Source organism: Octopus bimaculoides, chromosome 7 (assembly GCF_046866305.1).
Source record: "Octopus bimaculoides isolate indiv1 chromosome 7, ASM4686630v1, whole genome shotgun sequence".
NCBI classification, from domain to species: domain Eukaryota; kingdom Metazoa; phylum Mollusca; class Cephalopoda; order Octopoda; family Octopodidae; genus Octopus; species Octopus bimaculoides.
This window is the reverse complement of record NC_142934.1, coordinates 24,949,233-24,971,732: the sequence shown is the minus strand read 5'-3', so window position 1 is coordinate 24,971,732 and position 22,500 is coordinate 24,949,233. Positions and strand designations below refer to the sequence as shown.

General features: G+C 36.0%; 1 protein-coding gene across 4 annotated transcripts in view; it reads left to right on the top strand.

Moving 5' to 3' along the window:
* Window positions 1-22,442, top strand: part of LOC106872811 (ATP-binding cassette sub-family C member 5) — a 101,411-nt gene extending 78,969 nt beyond the window's left edge. For all 4 annotated transcript variants that reach the window (XM_089355897.1, XM_089355896.1, XM_089355895.1 and 1 more), the window contains 10 exons: window positions 1,564-1,693; window positions 2,627-2,909; window positions 4,029-4,215; window positions 5,494-5,583; window positions 10,227-10,413; window positions 15,153-15,312; window positions 17,082-17,160; window positions 18,114-18,227; window positions 19,964-20,128; window positions 22,191-22,442. In XM_089355897.1, the coding sequence (XP_089212023.1) occupies window positions 1,564-1,693; window positions 2,627-2,909; window positions 4,029-4,215; window positions 5,494-5,583; window positions 10,227-10,413; window positions 15,153-15,312; window positions 17,082-17,160; window positions 18,114-18,227; window positions 19,964-20,128; window positions 22,191-22,283 (1,488 nt within the window). In that variant the 3' untranslated portion in view covers window positions 22,284-22,442. The remainder of the gene's footprint in view (window positions 1-1,563; window positions 1,694-2,626; window positions 2,910-4,028; window positions 4,216-5,493; window positions 5,584-10,226; window positions 10,414-15,152; window positions 15,313-17,081; window positions 17,161-18,113; window positions 18,228-19,963; window positions 20,129-22,190) is intronic.
* The last annotated feature ends 58 nt before the right edge of the window (window positions 22,443-22,500 follow it).

Sequence of the window (22,500 nt, the reverse complement as noted above, 5' to 3'; positions counted from 1 at the left end):
ATATATATATATATATATATATATATATATATATCGTCCCTTTTTCCATGCTGGCATGGAATGGACTGTTCGACAAGGACAGACGAGTCAGAAGGCTCCACCGGGTTCTATGTCTGCTTCGGCATGGTTTCTACAGCTCGATGCTCTTCCTAAGTCAACCACTTAGCAAAGTGTACTGGATGCTTTTTTTACGTGGCACCAGTGAGGTCGCCAAGTACCCGCAAGATAAGATCCCTCAACTGATCGGGGTATAGACTGGAGAAAGAAACTATGATATAGGAGATAGAAGCAGGTGTCTTGTTGAAGAGGTGAATATATGTTTTGCCCATCTGGAAAATAAGAGATAGAAAAAGAGTGAGAGTAGAAAGAAATGAGAGGTCCAGATACAACATGTGTGTTAAATAGAATAGGAAGTGCTCTGAGTGAAAATAGTGTGAGACACGGTTAGAGATATGGAATGATTTGGACTTAGAGGATATAAGTTCAGTGAAGCGGGAAGACGAGTTGTGAGGTAAGGATTGAATGAATATATCATCTGCCAACTTCAGAGTAATATATATAAGAAAGCCACACTTTACTTCATTACCTTAGAATCGAATAGTACTTTTTGTTTCACACTTCCTTTGCTGTATTCATTATATATTTATTTATTTAATAAAGCGTATTTATCTACCAACGCAGTGTTGAGCATTTTTAAATACCGAATACGCACTAAACACGAACACAGAATCTTAATAAACCATGATAAAACACGAAGTGAAAACATCACTGAAGAATATCCCTATACCACCAAGGAAAGTCGTGTGTGTGGATTCCTGCCTACATACTTAAATTTTCACACTAACCAGGCATTCTGTATATGCCGTTCCTGCTTTGCTTGATTGCAACGCGATTGTTATTTACAGTTATATGAACTGAGCCAGTTATATAATTTGTTGACATTATACGAAGCTCATCCTTAGATCCGTCCAAACTTCAGACCGCTTACCTATCCGTTTGACCTGTAGCAAAACACTGCCATGTCGACTAATAATGATTCTTCACTATTTTATATTAACTCCGTTGATCCAAAGAATGAGTTTCTATGTGACTGCTTGATCAGAGAGAGATAGCAACTAGATTCGTTCAAGTCACACACTACCGTCTTTAAAACAAAAAGAAGAATACATAGTTTCTGATATGCTAAAAGATGAGTTGGCCATGGATATTGCCTTTAATCATAGATTTTCTTCACCTGGACTAACCTAGAGAGTTAATAACTACAGCAGTATTAACTGCATTAAACCTAACAATTATTTCTGCCTGAAACAAAATAATTACCACATAGGAACTTTATGTATTTTGTTCTTTCGAAAATTTTTTGAAACTGAAATATTTCGTTGCACTTCTGCAACCTCTTCACAGTATAATTCTACTGCATGTATTATTACTTTAACGCGAGATATTTATTCGACATTACTCTCTGTCCAACTTACTCCATTGCAACTGATAATTTCCTGCAAGTAAAAATTGGTTAGTTTTATTACTTAGTTCGTATTTTCTTTCCTTCATTTTTTTTTTCAGCTTACAATGTCTGCTTCTACTACTATACATGATAATATATTCACAAACGTCATCAGAAGTCCAATGAGTTTCTTCGACAGTAATCCCCCAGGAAGAATCATGAATAAATTTTCGAAAGAACTAGATGAAGGTGAAGTACCAAAGTAACTTAGTTACAAAATCTTTAATAATAACCCATACATTAGATTTCAGAGAAGAATGTTTTACGAAAAACTAAGAAGAAAAAAAAAGGACAACCGAATATCATGGAGTAGAAAATATTCTCATGAATATGGAGCTGGGCTGACAAACATACTTAAAATTACAAAATAATTAGCTAATTCTAAAATCGCTAAACGAGATATAAGTAGTAACAATACTAGACGGTAACGTTTATTTGCCACTAGAACATAGCGGTTCTATAAAGAACTGTTACTACATTTTAACCCCAGGGAAACGTCTTTTCCAGCTAGCTAACGACACAACCTGTGTCCGATATATTGTAAGAAAGCGAGTTACTCCCCTCCAGCTTGGCAAGACCAGTAGACCATGGTTTCGGGGTCTTTGCCCTTCATCAGTACTGGACTCCTGCCTGCTAGAGATTGCAGTCAGTCGTCCCCATTCACAATATTGTGTGTGCCATTTCTAGCAGGCAGGTGTCCAGTACAGATGAAGAAACCATGGTCTACTTGTCTTGCCAAGCTGGAGGGAAGTGATTCGCTCCCTTACTCACAATACATCGGACACACGTTGTGTGTCATTAAACAGCTCAGAAAGACATTTTCTTAGGGTTAAAATGTAATAACATAGTTCTTTATAGAACAACCATGTTATAGCGGCAAAAAACGTTACAAAATAATTATTATTTCGTTATACTTTGTAATTTAGCAAATAAAAAAAATGGCTTTAACATTACATTTTTCAATCACAAATTCTTGAGAAAAATATGTCCTTTTAGTGCTCATACGAAATATTTTATTAAAATGCTGCAATTCACTAAGATAGTCCATTTATTACATTTTTATTTTGTTTTGTTTTGTTTTGTTTTTACCTCTCTTATATTTCTCCTTTTTATTCCTTCCAGCTGATTACACATTACCGCAGTTACTGGATATATTACTTCAGGTGTTTATGCAATTCGTGATTTTAGCTATTATGTCTCTCCAGACTAATTTGATGTTTATCATTGGATTCGTCTTAGCCTTTATCATAATGTATTTGCTTCGCTATATATCAATTGCGACCGTACGACAATTGAAGCGACTGGAAAACCTCAAGCGCTCAGTTTTACTTGGTCACGTCAATACAACCACCAACGGACTTGTGACAATAAGCACATTCAACCAAAATGAATTTTTCTTCAAAAGGTTTGCTTTATTGGTTATTTATTAATTATTTAATATTTGCTATTAAGAAGTTTGCTTCACAGCTATGTGATTTTGGGTTGAATTTCACTGTACAGAACTCTGAACGTCTGTAATAACCCCGGACCGGCCATTGCATTGTCAGTGAACTACGCAGGCGGAAACTGTACGGAAACCTATCATATGTGTATGTGTGTATGAATTGGATTTGTTCTCTTCCTCACTATTTGATAACCGTTGTCAGTTTCTTTACATTCTTTTATGTAATGAAGCGGTTCAGCAAAAAAGTTCGATAGAAGAATAACCAGAGTTAAAATAAGTACTGGGATCGATTCGATCGACTAAATCTTTCAAAGCTATGTCCAAACATGGCCGCGATCCAATGACTGAAAATAGCAAAACAATAAAAAAGAAGAGAGAAAAAGTACCAAGATCTCTTCGGGAAAAAATGAAAATCACGAAAGATTAACATTCTTAATACAACATATTTTTTCTGTTTGTGCGCGTGTGTGTGTGTGTGTTTTCTATTTATGTTCGGGTCCAAAGACTATATGGTATACGTCTAACAAACGGCAGTCTAAGAAAATTTTCTATTGTCATTGCTCTAGACAATCTTAAATCCCCTAATTGGTAAATAATCTTTACAACAAAATTATACCTTCTTTGTTATGATCTGTTGACTACATGTCACACAGGAGGTCTAATACGGCTGAAACATGTCAAGAGTGGTTACTAAACTGACTAACGATCACACACCAATTTATGTCTCCATTTAATTTCTAATTTAAATTTTGGAATTCTCTCCCTTGGCTTTGAAAAAAATTGTCATAAACGCTAACTGTTCTTTTTATTACTGCTTTGATTTCAGTTAATTATAAATCATGTTTGGCTCACTATATTAATTATATTAGTTCCCATTTAACTACGTAAATGTTATCTATTCATAGCCTATTCTTTGTTTTGTTGTCGTTGTTGTTTGGTGACTTTGACCAGCTCTAACTGATTAGATATTTTCAATCACATAAATATTCGATCCGTGTAACACGGGTTGTGAGATAACCTTGTAGTAATAATGATGATGACAATGACAATGCTAATGATACTGTTGCTTTTTCACTTCAGATTTTGTTACCACCACGATGTCGTGTGCTCAGTGGAGCTTCTGTTTGATTTCGCCCTCCGTTGGGTGGGAGTTCGGCTAGATCTGACTTTCATATGTATTTTCGTAGCAGCGGTTTATATTTTTGCTCTCAGTAAAGGCACAATTTCACCTTCGTTTGCAGCTATGACATTGAACTTTTTAACGCAGGTAAGTATTTTCCTGTATGTGGATGGCGGTCAATATACATTGTTATACCCTCATATGAGAAAGATAGAAAGGTAGTGAAGATTATCGTAAACTGAGGAGCAAGGTCCTGGAGAGTCAAGTAGGCTTCACAATTTCTATTCAAGGTTTTCATCCTACTTGCATAAAATAACACTCTTTACTGAAAAACTTGAAGATCACAATATTAATATGACATATTTGATTTCTCCCCAAACTTTTATTTCCATAAATTGGTTACAACAGAAATATGACAGAATGTAGCAACATTTTAACAATTCAGCAAATCATGGGAAATTACATTAATATTGGTAGTTCTATATGGGACATCTAACAGGTCATCTTCAACAAAAGTCTTTTGGTAAGGAAATATAGAGCGACTGCTTCAGAATGCAACTCTGATTTGTTTGTAAAGAAATATCTGGTAACTTGAACATCAATAATTTTTCCCCTATATTTTCCGGTGTGTCCATCAGAAAGCTGCACAGTTATTACTTAAATAGCACAGAAATAGTTTTAAGAAATATAGGATTGCTAAGAATGTATTTACTAAAAACACAACCCTAAGTTTATTTTACAACTTTATTTTCCTACAAGACGTTTTATAGTGTTTCTATTATGAAGATAGGCAGACACATAGATAGATATGGCGCATGGCCTAGTGGTTAATGTGTTGGTCAGGGGATCATAAGTTTGTAGGTTCAATTCCTGAAGTAGACAGAGTTATGTCCTTGAGCAAGGGTTGTCATTTCAGGTTTCTGCTCGACTGAAAATTAGTGCTAGCCTAGTGCTGGTACAACTCTGTCTCCCTCCAATTGTCACATCCTCAATGTTTCAATAGGAGGGTTGAGAAGGTTCTCACAACTACATAAGCACCCGAAACAACTAACGAAAACGTGGTACTGGGTAATACTTGCTTGCAAATGATGGCTAAGCCAGCAAGTTAAATACATACATAAACTTACGCATACATGTATACATAAGCTTATACATACATAAATACATACATACATAAATACATACATACATACGTACATACATGCCGAAGCTGACATAGACAATTTAATAAAACATACCAACTCAACCACATATTTACAAGCACCGGGAACTCTCTTAACTATAAAATGTGTCGCTGCTTTGTTAGCAACCGGATTAAACACTCACAAGAACTTAAATAAAACTCAAAGAAAAATTATATATACATACATACATAAATTATTTCATTCACTCATTCATTCATTGGTTTGCTGTGATTATTTTCAGATTCTCAACATGTCCCAATTCCTTATCCGGATTATAAATGACACGGAATCAAGGTTTACAATTATTGAACGCTTAAATCAATTTCGCTCTGTAAGTATTGCACTACCTTATGATCTACTACTGACTTTCATTAACTATTACACTAACATGACAACCGGTATTGGAGTGTTTACGTCCCCGTAACTTTGAAGTTCGGCAAAAGTACTCGATAGTGTGACAAGGCTGACCCTTTGAATTACCGGCACAACAGAAACAGGAAGTAAGAGTGAGAGAAAGTTTTGGTAAATGAGTACAGCAGGGTTCGCCACCATCCCCTGCCGGAGCCTCGTGGAGCTTGAGGTGTTTTCGCTCAATAAACACTCACAACGCCCGGTCTGGGAATCGAAACCGCGATCCTATGACCGCGAATACGCTGCCCTAACCACTGGGCCATTGCGCCTCCAAGAATGTAACGTATATATATAGAACTATTTGATTTTAAGAGTCGAAAAGGTGTACACAAAAGGGCTGAGGAAAGCAACATGCAATTCAATGCATGAAAGTTGTATTTGAGGCGTTTCTTTATGAAAGAAAGCATTCAAGGTAAATTATTACATTCATATTAATGTAATTACTTCGTCGTGCAAAGACCGGACTTTCCAAATGCTAAAATATTTCAGATTCACTAATTTTTCTGTTAGGTAGCCCTTCCTTCTCTCTCGTTGCATTTCACTATTCTTTTAATATGCCTTTGGAATGATCCTCAAGTCTTACACAATTTCTGGCCCCGGTATTGCAATTTTTTTAGGTCCTGTACCTGAGTTGTGCTGTTGAGAAGGTGGTCATAGCGAGCCGCTTGAAACTTTCATGAAGAGAATTTTCATGTTGTTTCCTTCTGCTCATCTGCATACGGCAATTAGGACATTCTCTGTTCTTTTAATATATTCAGAGCATTTTACTATTTTAATTTCATCAGCACAGTTTGTGTTGACTCTGTTGACAACCGAAGGTAAACCTGATAGCTCCAAAACAATCCCTTGTTATACTTTGCCCTGAATAGTTGACACTTCAAGAGAGGGTGTCTCTGGATGCAGTTACTTGATTTCTATCTTTTACGTTTCTTATAACTTCATGTAAAGCTATAGTGTTGAAAATATAGCTTTTCCATGTAAATCTGATAATTCAGATATTTGCTAGTGTACGAGCGGTGTTTTGAACATACTACTGAGTTGCTGACTGAGCATTTTACTAACCTAATTAGAATATACACAGAGTTATTTCTTTTCCGAAACTGTAAATATTATTGCCATCAAATAACATTCTGCTGTCTTAGAAAAAAATGAATAATATAGTGAGAGACATACGAATGTTTGAAAAAAATATACAAGATCAGCCGTGCCTGAAAAAGAATTAAGGTGGCCATGGCATGGCTAAAATTAATTTGATCATAGCTTTTCTTTATCAAGGTTATCCTGAATCTGATCAACAATATTGTTTTATTACATTCACACAAGCCATAAAATATCGTTATCACAGTTTATTTTTTTCTTCTTTATACAAAACATTATCAAGATTTACCACAATATAAAGTCATCGTGAACAGCTAATTCATTACAGTCTACACTCTTCTACCAGTCCGGACACGTTCAAATCTCACCTGAGTGTCAAGTTTGGTGGTTAAGTCTTCTACTGAGTAAATCACAATAATTTATAAAATATCTACTTTACGAGAGAAATGTTTGGTCAATGCTTGTGTTCTTGAAAGACGTAAAACAATACATCACACAATTCCCAAATGCATTTTTGTGTCTTTTTATTTACATTAGTTTTTTTTTGTTTTTGTTTTTGTTTTTGTTTTTTGTTCATACATCACTCACAAAGGCAACATAGATCTTGCACTTTCATGTTTTCTTTGTATCAGCTGGATTTGAATTTACAGTAGCTACAATAAAAGTTCCTACTTACTTTCATCTGATTTTAATATTTCGGCAAGAAGTAAGAGTATGACAAGGTAGACTGAGACAACTTTCATCCCCCGATATTTTCTGAAAATTTCACTTATGCCGCTGAGTTCCTTATTTCCTACCCTTTTAAATTGCCCTCAGAATCCTTACTTTGTTCAAACTATTGGCTTTCATTCCAAACATTAGTCCTAGAGGAAGTCACTTTTTTCTCTTTCTTTAGCACATTTTGGAATTCCGTTTTTATTTCCTAAACTCTTTTGTCTTATCCTTATTTAATTTTTCTCCGCTGTAGTTAGCTTCTAGTATGTTTTGTTTCCTTATGTAGAAAGAAAACTAAAGTTTTCTTCATATTCCCCAAATTACACAAATCAATTTCTCTTTTCTTGTAAGTAATTTTCTAGTCCCATTGTTATTACTTTGTATTTGTTCATTTGTATGGTGTTCTATTCGCCTTGTGTGCAATGTAAGTATATTCTATATATTTATATTTATATCTTTAAGGTAGCTTCTGAACGCTGTCAGTAGTTTCTCAAACTTTTTTGTTTGTTTTTGCTTATGCTTTTCAATTTATTTAATCTTTTATGCTGAAGTAGTTTATAAGTGGGATTACTTTGCTATAGTAGTCTTTTCGAACTTTTTCGTTGGTTCTGTTCTGATACTCTGATTTTGATTTCTGTATGTAATCCAATGTGGTCAATTTTCGTTAATTTGTCTCTTTTTATGGTAGCTTTGGCGCACTTGTTTAGACTCCTTCTCATTTTCAAATCCTAGTAAAATTCATGAGCAAGTCCTTGTAGATTCTCTGTGTATTGACTTTTGTAAATAGTTTTAATTCATTCCTGTACGGGGAGATGTTTTATAATGTGTTCATAGCATTTATAACGATTGCTGGTGTCATTCAATACATTTCCTAAGGGATCAAAGCTATGCAAAATAAGCAGTCTCTTGGAATATTCTTCTTACGGCTACAAGATTGGTATTATTCAGCTCTTTGCTGTATAATGTTTGTTTTCTGATTTGACATGAATGCAGCTTAGTGTACTGAATTAATAGTATAGCTGGTTTATGTTAAGTATCCCTAGTACACAAAAGTATATGTATCAAATGATTTTTTTCTTTTAGCCCTCCTCTATAATAGCATCCCTTTTTACGGCCATACACTCTTTTCCGGCATTCTCTGTTTCTCGAGTAAGATATTATTGCTTCCCATATGAACAGCAAGCCAGCTTTTGTAGAGTACAGATGAAAGGATTTTGTAGGTTGTTGGTAAACAAGCTATGAGCCTGTATTTTTGTGGTCCCCGGGTTTTTATACGGGGTGTTGATACTGTTTACCCTTCCAGGAACCATTGAAATATTGACCGTTTACCTGCTTTTTGAATACTGCCGCTTTCGATCATAAGTATTGAACAGGGATTCCAATCAAAAATTGGAGATTTTACTAATCCCGGATGCTTTCAATTTTCTAGCAGCTTTTAGATTTGTTGAGTTGTTTGCTAGATATTCTGATCTGTGTTTGCGGTGCTAATATATTTTTCATATTATCCTTTTTTTGTGTGTGTGTGGTGGGGTGGTGAATTCAGCACTTCTGAACAACATATTACATTACCTCTATATTGTGATCGTATGAAACTTACGCGATGAAATCAGTAAACATCCTTGCCCAACAGATAATGGTTTTGTTACCGTTTCGTCTCTTAGTGAACATGGCGGATCAGGTTTTAAATAGCGTTGGTTTTATTTTCAGTTGGGTCGCTTTATTTTCTTTGTATTTCATACTTGTTCGTTATTTTCTTGATTTATATTATTTAAAAAATATTTTGTGTGTGATAATCACGTGTAAGTCATAAATAAGTATATTTTTTATTTAATGGGCATCCATATAGTATAACTTTCTTTATTTTTAATTTTTAATTGCTTTTCTTATGCTTCAACAGACAGTTATGTTTCCACGAACGCGCTAGATTATTAAGGCAAGCCAGCAGAATCGCTGAAGTATCGGAAAAAACGCTTTGTGATATTTGATCTTGCTCTTTTTGTTGTGAGCTCAAATCTCAGCGAGGTGAACTTTGCTTCTCATCCCTCCGGGGTGGATAAGTTGAAGTACCAGTCAAGTTCTGGGTTGATGGTACACATTTACCCTCTCCGTTAAAAATTGTTGATCTGTCTAAATCAGAAACTATTTGTCTGGTGGCTATAGCTAAAGAGGTTGTATGGTGGACAAAATTGAAGGGGCTGAAGACAAACACTTTTCTCATTTCTCTTTGACTAATCCCTCATCAACTTCTCTAAGTTTCACTTGAAAAGAAAATAAGGGCGGAGAGAGAAGTGTGAGGGAAGTGTTTCCTTTTAGCCATTTTGCTGAAAGGTGAATGAGATTGGCGAGTATGGTGCAAGTGAATGGCCCTGCCCTGAGCATAGGCCTGTAATCGGAGAAGAGGAAATGAGAAAAGGCACCGGCCTCTGGTTTTATGGGGATTTTCCATGAGCAATGCTCAAACGACTCCTCCCTATTGAGGATTAAACATTGTTAATTTTTTTTATTACGTTAAACATGTTTACTCGCAAAACCCTCACAACACACGCTCACACACATACACACACTCTTTGTTTTGTCCTGTACCATCCATAAAGTTTCTCTTAATGTAAACTCTTTGTGGTTAATAAAGAAATCATTATTTTTATTTTTATTGTTGTTGTTCTTCTTCTTCATGTTAACATCGTCGTCGTCGTCATGATCATAATCTTCATCATGAAATTCACTTATGCTCTTTCAATATTTCCATTCAAGTTAACTCCCGAAATTACAGAAGAGGCCAGAAATATACCAAAAAAAAACAACTGGCCCAAAACAGGAGACGTCAGATTTTCAGGAGTTTGGATGAAATACAGAGAAGATATGAAATACATCTTCAAAAATGTCTCCTTTCACATCCGTGATAATGAAAAGATTGGTATTGTGGGTCGTACTGGCGCCGGTAAGACAACATTACTTTGATTATTTTCATTATTATTATTATTATTATTGTGGCTGCTTTTGCTATTGTTGGTACTGTTGTTGCTAAAGCGAACAAACGTCACTCGGAGGGAAATTTTTAACTGGATTGCGTTGTGAAATAAAAAAAAAATGCGGTTTCTAATAGACTTCAGATTGAAGGTTTACTCCCAGGTAACGGGGTAGAAGAACGATCTCTCTCTCTTTAGAAATTTTCTTACTGTTTACCTTTTTCTTTCTTTTCTTTTTTTTTTTTAGTAAATAACATTTGCAATATTTACAAGAAATTACAAGATAACCACATGAATGTAGCTGGAAGAGAGCTTGCTGCAGTTTTGGTTGTAGTAACACATTAAGATCTTATTTTCAAAGGAAGAAACAAAATATGTAAAAGAAAGAAAGAAAGAAAGATCAAACTTTCAAACGTTCAATCTTAAATACATTTGCGTCGGTCAATGACAAAGTAAAATGATTTTAGAAATATTGATTTGAAGAAAGAAATGATGCGATCAGCAAAAACATCAACAGCAACTACATTCAATCCTTCGCAAATGTTATTAGTCAAAAAGAGTGACTTAACTTGAGCTAATTCTAGAAAAATTAGGAGTGGATGACGTACGTCACAAAAATTAGTTCCCCTTACTCGATAAATTTATTTAGGAAAATGTGAGGGAAAAAAGTGTTGTTCAAGAAATATAGGAATTTATGTTCCCTCTAAAGAGGTGTTGGGAGAACTCTAGCTAATGTATGACAAGATGTGTGTTCTATCGACCGAAGTAGAGTATATTTGAAGTGAACACTTGGTTTTTAAAGCTTGGAACAGTGGTTCTCAACCGGAGTCCATATGGCCCTTAGGGATCCATATACGATTTTGTTAAAATTTACCTGCAATAAATTGGTTAGACTCCTACAATACACAAAATATTTTAGCAAATTTTTATTACAGTTCTAAATAATATTTGATCATAAAAATGTATGATGTTTTTGAGCATCGAAGGGTTATGGGGTCCATCTTTGTAAAATAGGAATCAAAGGAGTCCATAAGCAAAAAATAGTTGAGAAACACTGGCCTAGAACAAGGTAGACAGGTAGAGTTGTTGCGCCACACCTCTAACCACAGGCACATATCACAGTATATTGGTTACAGGAAGACTAGGATTACACCCAGACATATTGATACAGACATCGAGCCTTGGCTTGTTAATTTCGTGCAACAGTATAGACATGTGGTGATTGCAGAGAGTGACTTGCAACATGTAGTCGCGTAGGAACTGTGTGAACATCGAAGTGTTAATAAGCGCAAAAGACAATGGAGTTGTCCCTGACCTGTAATGCACTGAAGAAGTGGACATATAATACCTCCAGGATTTATTACAGCTTGACCGCCATACTTTGTTGCAGGGAGCCTTTGGTTAGGTTTGAACGGTTTCTCTTCCACTTTTTGTGGAAGGATCAGATTCCAACGGTTAGAACCTTCGGCCACATTGAAAACCTTTTGTGTAGATGACTTAGAACTTTATGCTCGATGGTGCACAAGCAAGTGTACAGGCAGCTACAGATGCAAAACTTTTGACGTCGAGCATTATGGCAATTCTTTTGTCTGGCACAGTTTGCACACAGCTCGTTTCTTTGACGGAGTTACAGCCTTGAGTGAAGATTAAATTTCTTTCCTTCAAGGAAGAGATTAGTCTGAAAGAAGAGATGTCTAAGGTCGTTTCTGCTTCTCCAAAACCTGTGAGGTCAACGCGGTTAACATTCCTCTTGAACAGTTGCAAGTAGACGGTTTCAGGAAAACATATGCAAGGATGAAATTGCAGAGGACCGACGTTCTGTGGAGGAGATAATGGGGAACAGTGGTTAGTAGTGAGAATCTTAAAGAAAAACAATATGCGTGATCGAAGAAGAGGAGATGAACGAATCGAGAGTCTAGTTGAGGTCATGGTAAAAGACAGGTAAGTCAACTCAGTCGGAGCGTAGTAGTTGTCTCCTTACACTCATCATTGATGGAAATACATCTCAGTAGAGTTGGTGTTGGGATGCTAATTAGGATTTTGGTGCAACTATTTTGTGTTTATCTGGTTTTATGATGCATGGATAAGTATTTTTCGCTTTGGGCTGGTGTTTTTTGGCGGGGTCGTTTTGTTGGGGCTAGTGTTGTAGATGTGTTTGGGTGAAGTGTTGTAGATCTATCTAGACTGAGTGTGAGGGATAATATTCTTAAAATACTATAACAGTAGTAGTTGTGGTGGTGATGATGATGTTTTAGGGTATTGTGGATATGTCTGGACTATGTGAGATAGTGTTTTTAGGATACAAGAACACTAGAACGCTACCACTCTGCAAAAGTGTTCTAGTGCGCCAACAACAATGTAGAACACTACTATGTAGTAGTGTTCTGGTGTGTTGCACATATGTCTAATCCAATGTTATTAACCCTTTAACATTCATATTTCTGTCAAATGTAATATTTTATTCACATTGTTTTGAATTAATCATGCATCATCTCATAGCTTCAACATACTGATGATGTGATTGTTTACTTTTAGAACGACGTTGTAGAATAGATGTGAGAGGCTGGCTGGATCTTGCCAGCTGGTATAAAAGCGGGAGAATATTTTGCCCAGATATGTCAGGTTTAAATGCCAAAGGATTAAGATGTTTTTTGTAATCGTTTTCTTGAGTGCTATAAATGTATCTGAGAAGACTGGTGTAAGTTTATTTTATAAATTCATATTGTGGTAATATTTAAGGGCATTATGGGTATGCCTTTGTGTTTCAAAGTGTTTGTAGAGAATATAATGAAAGCTGTGGAATTTATAGCATGGTGAATGCAATTATAGCTGTGAAGTTACTGCTTGCCACGGTAGAAATACCCTTATATCATTGGGCAATAAACTGCGCTTGCGAAGACCTGTTGAGGCAAGTGAAGTCGTTGTCGTGGCCGATGACAGTACCACCTGATTGGCACCCGTGTCCGTAAAAAGCACCATTCGAGCGTGGTCGATGCCAGTGCCGGCTGACTGGTCCCGTACCGGTGACACGTAAAAAGCACCATTCGAGCGTGGTCGTTACCAGTGCCACCTGACTGGCTCCCGTGCTGGAGGCATATAAAAAACACCATTTAAGCGTGGCTGATGCCAGTACCGCCTGACTGGCCCTCGTGCCGGCGGTACGTAAAAAGCACCCACTCTACTCTCGGAATGGTTGGCGTTAGGAAGGACATCCAGCTGTAGAAACTTTACCAGATCGGATTGGAGTCGGGTGCAGCCTTCTGGCTCCCCAGCGCTCAGTCAACCGTCCACTCCATGCCAGCAAGGAAAGCGGACGTTAAATGACGATGATGATGATGATGATGATGACACTTGTATATGAATGAAGGATGAAGGAATACGTATACACATACACAAAGCAATTACTGCGAGCTATTTGTAGTGATAGATACTGTTTGTTAGTTTCTGTAACTAACTCCCAGACGTATCAAGAAATATTTTGTTCCTTTATCTCTGAAAATAGGTCACCCCCACTGAGGCAATTAGACAATGGCTAGAGTAACAGCAACTTCCTCGGAAATGGCGCAACTTTGGCCTAACCTTGTTGCTAAGATAGATCTTTGTTTGTTTAAAACACGGTTATGATAGGAAATTCTGTGTAAGAAGACTTATACATATATACATATATAAATACACACATGCAGATATATGTGTGCGGTTGTGTGCATGCATGTGCGCACGGGTAGGTGCTGAGAAGTTCCTGGCTTTGGGTAAAAGAAATTACAGAAGAATTAGTTAAAATTTTATTCAACATATTGCCCTCTCAGTTTCACACACTTATTGCAGCGGTTTCAGTTTTTCTAAGCCCTGTAAAAGAACTCAGAAGGTTGGGCCTCCATCCAGGCCTTTCCGGATACCCTTAAAGCCAGGAACTTTTCTGAATCCCTTCGTGTATATATGTGTGTGTGTGTATATATATATATATATATATATATATATATATATATATATATATATATTATATACCATAATTTATATTACGTATATTATATACTCTTTTACTCTTTTACTTGTTTCAGTCATTTGACTGTGGCCATGCTGGAGCACCGCCTTTAGTCGAGTAAATCGACCCCAGGACTTATTCTTTGTAAGCCTAGTACTTATTCTATCGGTCTCTTTTGCCGAACCGCTAAGTGACGGTGACATAAACACACCAGCATCGGTTGTCTACCAAGACTCAAGCTATTTTTCCCATTACTGATTTCTAATTATAATTAATTGGGATTCTAGTGCGTCAACTCATTTCAACATTTGTTATTTCTAAAAGGCAATCTTTACAATCAACTTCACGTAGATGTTTTATTAGAACACCAAATTCTGAGTTATTTACCATTTGAGAGGAACTCGCATATTTTATATCATTGGCAGACGAGAAAATATGAGACGTCCTCTCAAGGCAAATAACTCAGTATTTGGTGTTCTAACAAAACATTCACGTTAAGTTGGATATAAAGATTGCTTGTTGGTATTAAACTGCTTTTGTTGATATTAATTATTCTTATTTGATTTAGTTAACCATTATTCATCAAAGTTTACCTGTCTTCATCACATTTACAATCTTAGCTTAGTTCTGTTCACCATAATAAATGTGTCAGCGACTATTTCATTATCAACTTTACTAGGTTTGTTGCTTGAAATAACATGTATTTCGTTTATCCTCATTTCGTCACAGGCAAATCATCCCTGGGCAGTATTCTGTTCAGGCTTGTGAAAGTAGACAAAGGAAAGGTTTTAATCGATGATGTTGACATTTGTATGATTAACCTAGATGAATTAAGATCGAAAATATCAATCATACCACAAGACCCTGTTCTATTTTCTGGCACAATAAGGTAAGACAGCATCTCTTTTTTATTTAGCGAAAACGCATAAATACCTACCCAAAATTCAAAGTGTTACCTTTATCACGCAATAATGCTGAGTCAGCCTGAGAATTAGGCTAAAAGAACAATTGTCAGTAGAATATTCAGCTACTTGCACTATAACATGAGATGAACAGTATTTTTATCAGGTCATTAAGAATGAAATGTTTCAATTTTAAACTGAAAGTTTATTTTACTTTGTCTCAACAAAAAGCAATGCAGTTAATCAAAGTATGCACCTAAATTATCAACACAATTTTGCCATTTTATTAGTAGCTTATTTATGTTGGCAGCGAAGAGTTCTGGAGAGCAAGAGGTGATGAAATCACGAAAGGCTGTTTTTGCATCTTCTTCAAATCTGAAGATTTTCCTTGCAAAAAGTTGTCTAATGCCGAGAAAACGTGATAGTCAGTTGGTGCAAGATCTGATGAATATGGTAGATGACAGAGTACTTCCAAGTTCAGTTTCTATAACTTGAGTAGCGTTCTTTGTGCAACATGTGGTCGAGCTTTGTCTTGCAAGAGAATTGGCCAGTCTATTGACCAATCTCAGTTGTTTAATTGCAAGTTCACTCATCATTTCATCCACTTGGTTGATGTATATATCCGCTGTAATTGACTTACCTAGCTGTAGTGGATGACACCAGCGCTGGACCAACAAACAGACACCATCTGTGTGTGTATGTGTGTGTGTGCACGCGCGCGTGCATGCCTATATATATATATATATATATATATATATATATATATATATATATATATATATATATATATATATATATGTATGTACGTACATACATAAATGTATATATATATATATATATATATATATATATATATATAATTATATATATAAAATGTATGTATGTACGTACATACATACATGTATATAATTCAACTCACTGATTAGGTACTTATGCAGAAGAGAAAAAATCCACATGGTTTAGAGTTCAATTTATAACATCACGTTAAATTCCAATATTTCCTTACCTCGATGCAAGCATGTCTGATGCTGCATAGCGTTTATGATTAGCTAAAACAAATACTGAGAGCAAATCATTAGAAAAACTAGAAAGCAAACAATATCCTTGATAGTTCAAAAAGCTTCATTTCTACAGCTGTTTCGACAACACCGATAGATATTAACAACTACATAATTAATATTAATAATTATTACATAATGATAGTCGAAAATAATGCAAGTGTATTTCATCAGGACCATACTCATCCAATCGATGTGAAATGTTAGTGTGCATGTATGACAAAGTACAAACGTCCTGAGAGATAAATTGGGCATAAGAGGCATCAGATGTGGTGTGCAGGAGAGAAGATGGTGCGGGTAAGGTCATGTAATGTGGATGGACGAGGACAGCCGATCACTGAACATGGAAGGAGCTTGTGGAAGAGGAAGACTCAGGAATACATAGGACAAAGTGGTTAAGACTAACCCCAAGATGTTGAGCCTCTCGGAAGACATGATGGAGGACCGAGATGAATGGTGATATGTTGTGCTTGAGAAGATCCGTCCATCCCAGCACAACTGAGGTTCTATCAAGCCTTTCTCCACAACTCATACGTATGTATGTATGTATGTATGTATGTATGTATGTATGTACGTACGTATGTAACAATGAATACAATCAAAATGGAACAATAATGCATGATTCATATTATTACAAAACTATCTTTTGAAATAGTTTCCTTATTTCCATGAAAATTCATACAGTTACGTCTTTGTAGATACAATCTTGACCCTTTCTCTGAGTACTCAGATGAAAAACTGTGGGAATCTCTGGAAAAAGTACAGATAAAGTCCAAAGTAAGTATGATGTTCTTTTCATATTAAAAATTTCTTTCTCTTTTTCTCTCCATGAGCGTGTGTGTGTGTGTGTGTGTGTAGTGAGTCATCCCATAAATAATGTGTTTTTTTCATTTGCATGAACTAAAAGTTGGAGGGGGACGGGATAAACTACCTGCATCAACTTGCTATGAAAGCAGGTAGTAATTTTACCTTGTACTTATTCTTGGTGTAAATTTTGAAGAGTGCAGTTCGATTTTAACAGTTATTTTTTCAAAGCTATAATGGAAGCAACAAAGGAGCATATTCGGCATATTTTGCTTTATGAGTTCAATAAAGGCAACAACACAATGGAAAGTGCGAGGAATATTAATGCAGTATACGGGGATCGGACAATAAGAATAAGCCAGTATCAACGGTGGTTCCTGAAATTCCAAGCCAGAAACTACAGCCTAAAAGACAAGCCTCGTCCTGGAAGATCTGTAGAGCTTGACAAGGCGTCCTGCAAAACCTGGTAGAACAAAATCCCATCATAACTGTTGAGGAACTAACAGAGAAGCTTGGATTTGGTCATTCAACCATTCATTGATACTTGTATGCCATCAGAAAAGTCAGCAAATTAGGTCAACGGGTTCCTCGCAAACTTTCTGAGTTTAATCATATGTAAAGAGTGAATGTGTGCTCTTCTTTGCTGTCATGTCTCACAAATGAACCTTTTTTTGGACTGATGACAAGAAATGCTAGTATGGAAAGCAGATGTTAAACGATGATGATGATGATATATATATATATATATATATATATATATATATATATATATATATATATATATATATATATATATTAGCATCAAAGCTAAGCACACTAGCCTGAATCTATCGATGTTGAGTAAAAAAGAATGATGTTTTTAATATATGAAATGAGGACCAAAAAAAAAACACAAATTTATCTTTAATCATTTTGTTACTGATCAGATCATGAGCATGGAGCATTGTCTTGACTCAATGGTTGAAGAAAATGGTGAAAATATTTCTGTTGGAGAAAGGCAACTAATTTGCATGGCACGGGCACTATTGAAGAACAATAAGGTAAGTTTTGTCATTTATTATTGCAGTAAAAAAAGGTGGTAAGCTGGCAGAAATGTTAGCACACCAGACAAAATGTTTTAGTGGCATTTCTTCTGGCTTTACAGTCTGTGATTGTTGAGGTCGACTTTGCTTTTTATCCTTTCTGAGTCAATGAATTAAGTACCAGCTGAACATTGATGTCAATGTAATTGATTAGCACCAACCCACAAAAGTTTCAGGCCTTGTGCCTATATTAGAAAGAATTATTACAGTAAATGTAAGGGCAGTAAATTGGCAGAATTGTGAAAATACATTGCAGTTTATTCAGGCTTTTTATGCTCTGCATTCACCTCTCACCGAGATCGGCTTTTCCCTTTCATCCTTTGGAGACAATTAAATAGAGTACCAGTCAAATACTAGAATCAATATAGTATACCGTTCCTCCCCTCAGATTTCTATCCTTGTGTCTATTTTAGAAATTGTTATATGATAAAGGTAATGAGACATGCGAATAATAGAATCTTAGATATAGAAAAAGGCAAAATGGTTATGGTTATAATGCCTTTGGTACTTCATTTTTCTGTCAAGTCCACAGAGTGTTGGGGAAAGGATTGGTGGGGTGATGATGTGAACAGTGTTCTTGGACTCATTCACCATTATTGATTTTAGAGTGAATGAGTGAAAGATGAAGAAGGAAGAAGATGAAGAAGGAAGAAGATGAAGAAGGAAGAAGATGAAGAAGGAAGAAGATGAAGAAGGAAGAAGATGAAGAAGGAAGAAGATGAAGAAGGAAGAAGATGAAGAAGAAAGATGGAAAGGGAAGAAGACAAAGAAGAAGATGAAGAAGGAAGAAGATGAAGAAGGAAGAAGATGAAGAAGGAAGAAGATGAAGAAGGAAGAAGATGAAGAAGGAAGAAGATGAAGAAGAAAGATGGAAAGGGAAGAAGACAAAGAAGAAGATGAAGAAGGAAGAAGATGAAGAAAGAAGAAGATGAAGAAGGAAGAAAATGAAGAAGAAAGATGGAAAGGGAAGAAGACAAAGAAGAAGATGAAGAAGGAAGAAGATGAAGAAGAAAGATGGAAAGGGAAGAAGACAAAGAAGAAGATGAAGAAGGAAGAAGATGAAGAAGGAAGAAGATGAAAATGAAAAAGGAAGAGGGGGAAAAGAAGAAGAAACATCCTCCAGTACTAGACTGATACTTCACATATCAGCCCCCAGAGGGATGAAAAGTAAAGCTGAGGTTGTTAATGCTCTTCAGAAATCCCATATTTCTTTATCACTTGACCATCCTTAACTGACAACTCTGTTGGCTGGATATATACTAAGAGTGTCTACTTTAACATCTATAAACCAAGCCTTTCAGTTGACGCCTACAAACCAGAGAAAAAGAGGATGATTGAAGATCAAGTGTCACTGAAGAGACACTTGTGCCTGGAGCAACACCAAAAATCTAGCATAGGACAATAAATAATAAATTAAATGCTCTAACTGCTCTGTGTAATCAATGGAGCACCCTGACAGTTTCATACATCATATGGTGTGGAAATTCCTAAATCTAAGTTAATGTCTATTTAAGATAATAAAAAAAACTTACACTGAGCCTAACAGCTCTGGATTTCTACTTTATATGTTTTAACCTATGTGTGAAATAGTTTATTGAGTTTTCTTTCGTTGATTGTTTCTGTTTTATGTTTAGCACAGCCATAAATGCTGTTATGATCAAAGTAGTGAGTCTCTCTTTATTTCTCTTGGCTAGATTTTATTACTGGACGAAGCTACCGCCTCCATAGATACAGGAACCGATGCTATAATACAAGCAACAATTGCTAGAGTCTTTTCTGACTATACTGTATTGACAATTGCGCATCGTCTGAACACAGTATTAAACTGCGATAAAATATTGGTTATGGACCAAGGAGAAGTATGCATTGGTTTTCTTTTATTGTTTTTTAAGATTATCCTGTTCCGATACTCTGTTATAGCTATTAGCTTCAATCTATTTGAACATCAAAACTCAGCATTCCTTCTCCATTAAAGTTCCATAGAGCTTATTCCTTGTTAGCAAACGATGCTGATTACAACTAATCAAGCCAAAAATATAAGGGAGAATTCTGAAGAATAAAATCACACATGAAGAAAGTAACCAGAAATAGGTTATTTGCAATAAGAAAAATCATCACTTAATACAGGGGATTAAATAATGATTACAGACAAAAGTTGTACTCAATACATGTTCTATGTAGGATGTTCTGTAAGATGCACAAAGAAATTAGACTAAAAGATTTTAAATAGGAACCTATATCCCCAAATCCTATAAGAGTTCTGTATTTAAGCAGCAAAGACAATGAAGCTAATAACTGCAGTTAACAATGACCTAAAAAGCTAAATCATACTTCAAAACTGCTTCATGTCAGATAATATGCCATTGTGCAGTACATTGATTTAATTTCTTCTTCCTTACCTTTGGACTGACGAATACCTTGCAAGTTAAATTTCACACACAAATACAGTCACTTAATATACATTTTACAGGGCCACCTGTGAATACATAAAAGTCAGGGAGTTTTTACCGCAATACAATACCAGCACTAAATCAACATAACTGGGAATATAGAAACAACCTCCATAATATAAATTAGAGGCAACACAAATACCTTCCTACTCCTAAAGTAGACAGTAGTGCAACTTACCTCATAAACACAGAAGTGCACCTACTTGTAAGGTAAATAACTTGCTTGAAAGTACAGCAATAAATTAAAATACACTATTAATAATACTAATGTTTCAAATTTTAGCACAAGACAAACAATCCTCAGTAGAACACCAGCATAGAACTTCCATCTACCACATTGTGCAACAGATAGAGAGCTGTGAGTGCTTAACAATATTCTAGATTATAAGTGTCCTGTTACAGTCTTGCTTCATTCAAGACTGCAGCTCTGTCAAAAAAAAGATGTGATGTAGAAAAAGAACACATCTGACAAACAGCACCAAAACATGTTCACCATCAAGGGATTGCTAGAGATGTAGGCTTATCTACAGCTTGACCAGTCCTCCACATAGCTCAATGGAGTGCCTGATTAGTGGAATGCATCCTTTCCACACACAAAAAAGCAGAAGAGCAGATATAGACCTGTCAGACACAAACTGGGGCAAAGCACAATGGTTAGGTGGTAATAAATGACAAAGGCTATGAAACTTTTTGCTACTTCTCTGCTCAACCCTTCAAAGATAGCTTCCTCCCAGCTCATTTCTAAATGAGATTAGCCCCTACCACTGCTTGCCATCTCATCCCAGTTCTTCTCCACTTAGACGTCTGGACTAAACCAGACCCTGGAGTATCCATCCATCTCCAAGACACTATTGAATGGCTTCAACCTGCTTCACAAAGTACCTAGCTACTGGCTCACCAATTTTTCCTAGTTGATTTTGGCTCCTGTTACTTCTTCATACTTCCTTAGAGGCAGTCATTCATCATCATCAGCAACGTCTGTTTTCCATGCAGGCATGAGTCAGACGGTTTGACAGAAGCTGACCAGCTGAAAGGCTGTTTAGGCTCCATGTCAGTTTTGGCATGGTTTCTACAGTTGGATGCCCTTCCTAACACCAACCACTTTACAGAGTGTGCTAGGTGCTTTTACACTGCACCAACACAGGCACTTTTTACATGGCACCAGCACTTGTATTTTGTGAGAACATATCTAACCATGGAAAAATATTATCATACTTGGAAAATAGTGCGGTTTGACAACAGGAAGAGCATCCAGCTATAGAAAAATCTGCCTCATGCTTCATCCGACCCATGCCAGCATGGAAAAGTGGACAGACGATGATGGCAATATTGATGCTAGAGACCAGAACCACAAAGTTGATACCATGCACTTATAATAATGAATTTTTTAACCAGTTTATGATAATGATTTTGTGTGGTTTAGAAATTGGTTGCTTATCTTAATCATGTTACTTTTTCTTCTCTTCTGTAGATCATTGAATTTGATTCACCAGAGGTTCTCCTTAGTAAGCCGTCATCAATGTTTAGTCAAATGATGTCAACAAGTGGTGGGGGAGCACTATAATTATCACAGAAAGCAGCCTAACACATAGGTGAGTCAATGGCAAGTTGACATATGAATGTGTGTGCATGTAGATACAAACATATATACAGGGTGTTTGGGCTAAATTTGACAGTTTACATAAGAGAAAAAGAAAATATAATATCTCATCCAAAAATAAAATAGATTTTAAAAATCAAAAAATATCAACTAGATTATGGCTAGATGATAACAATTTACT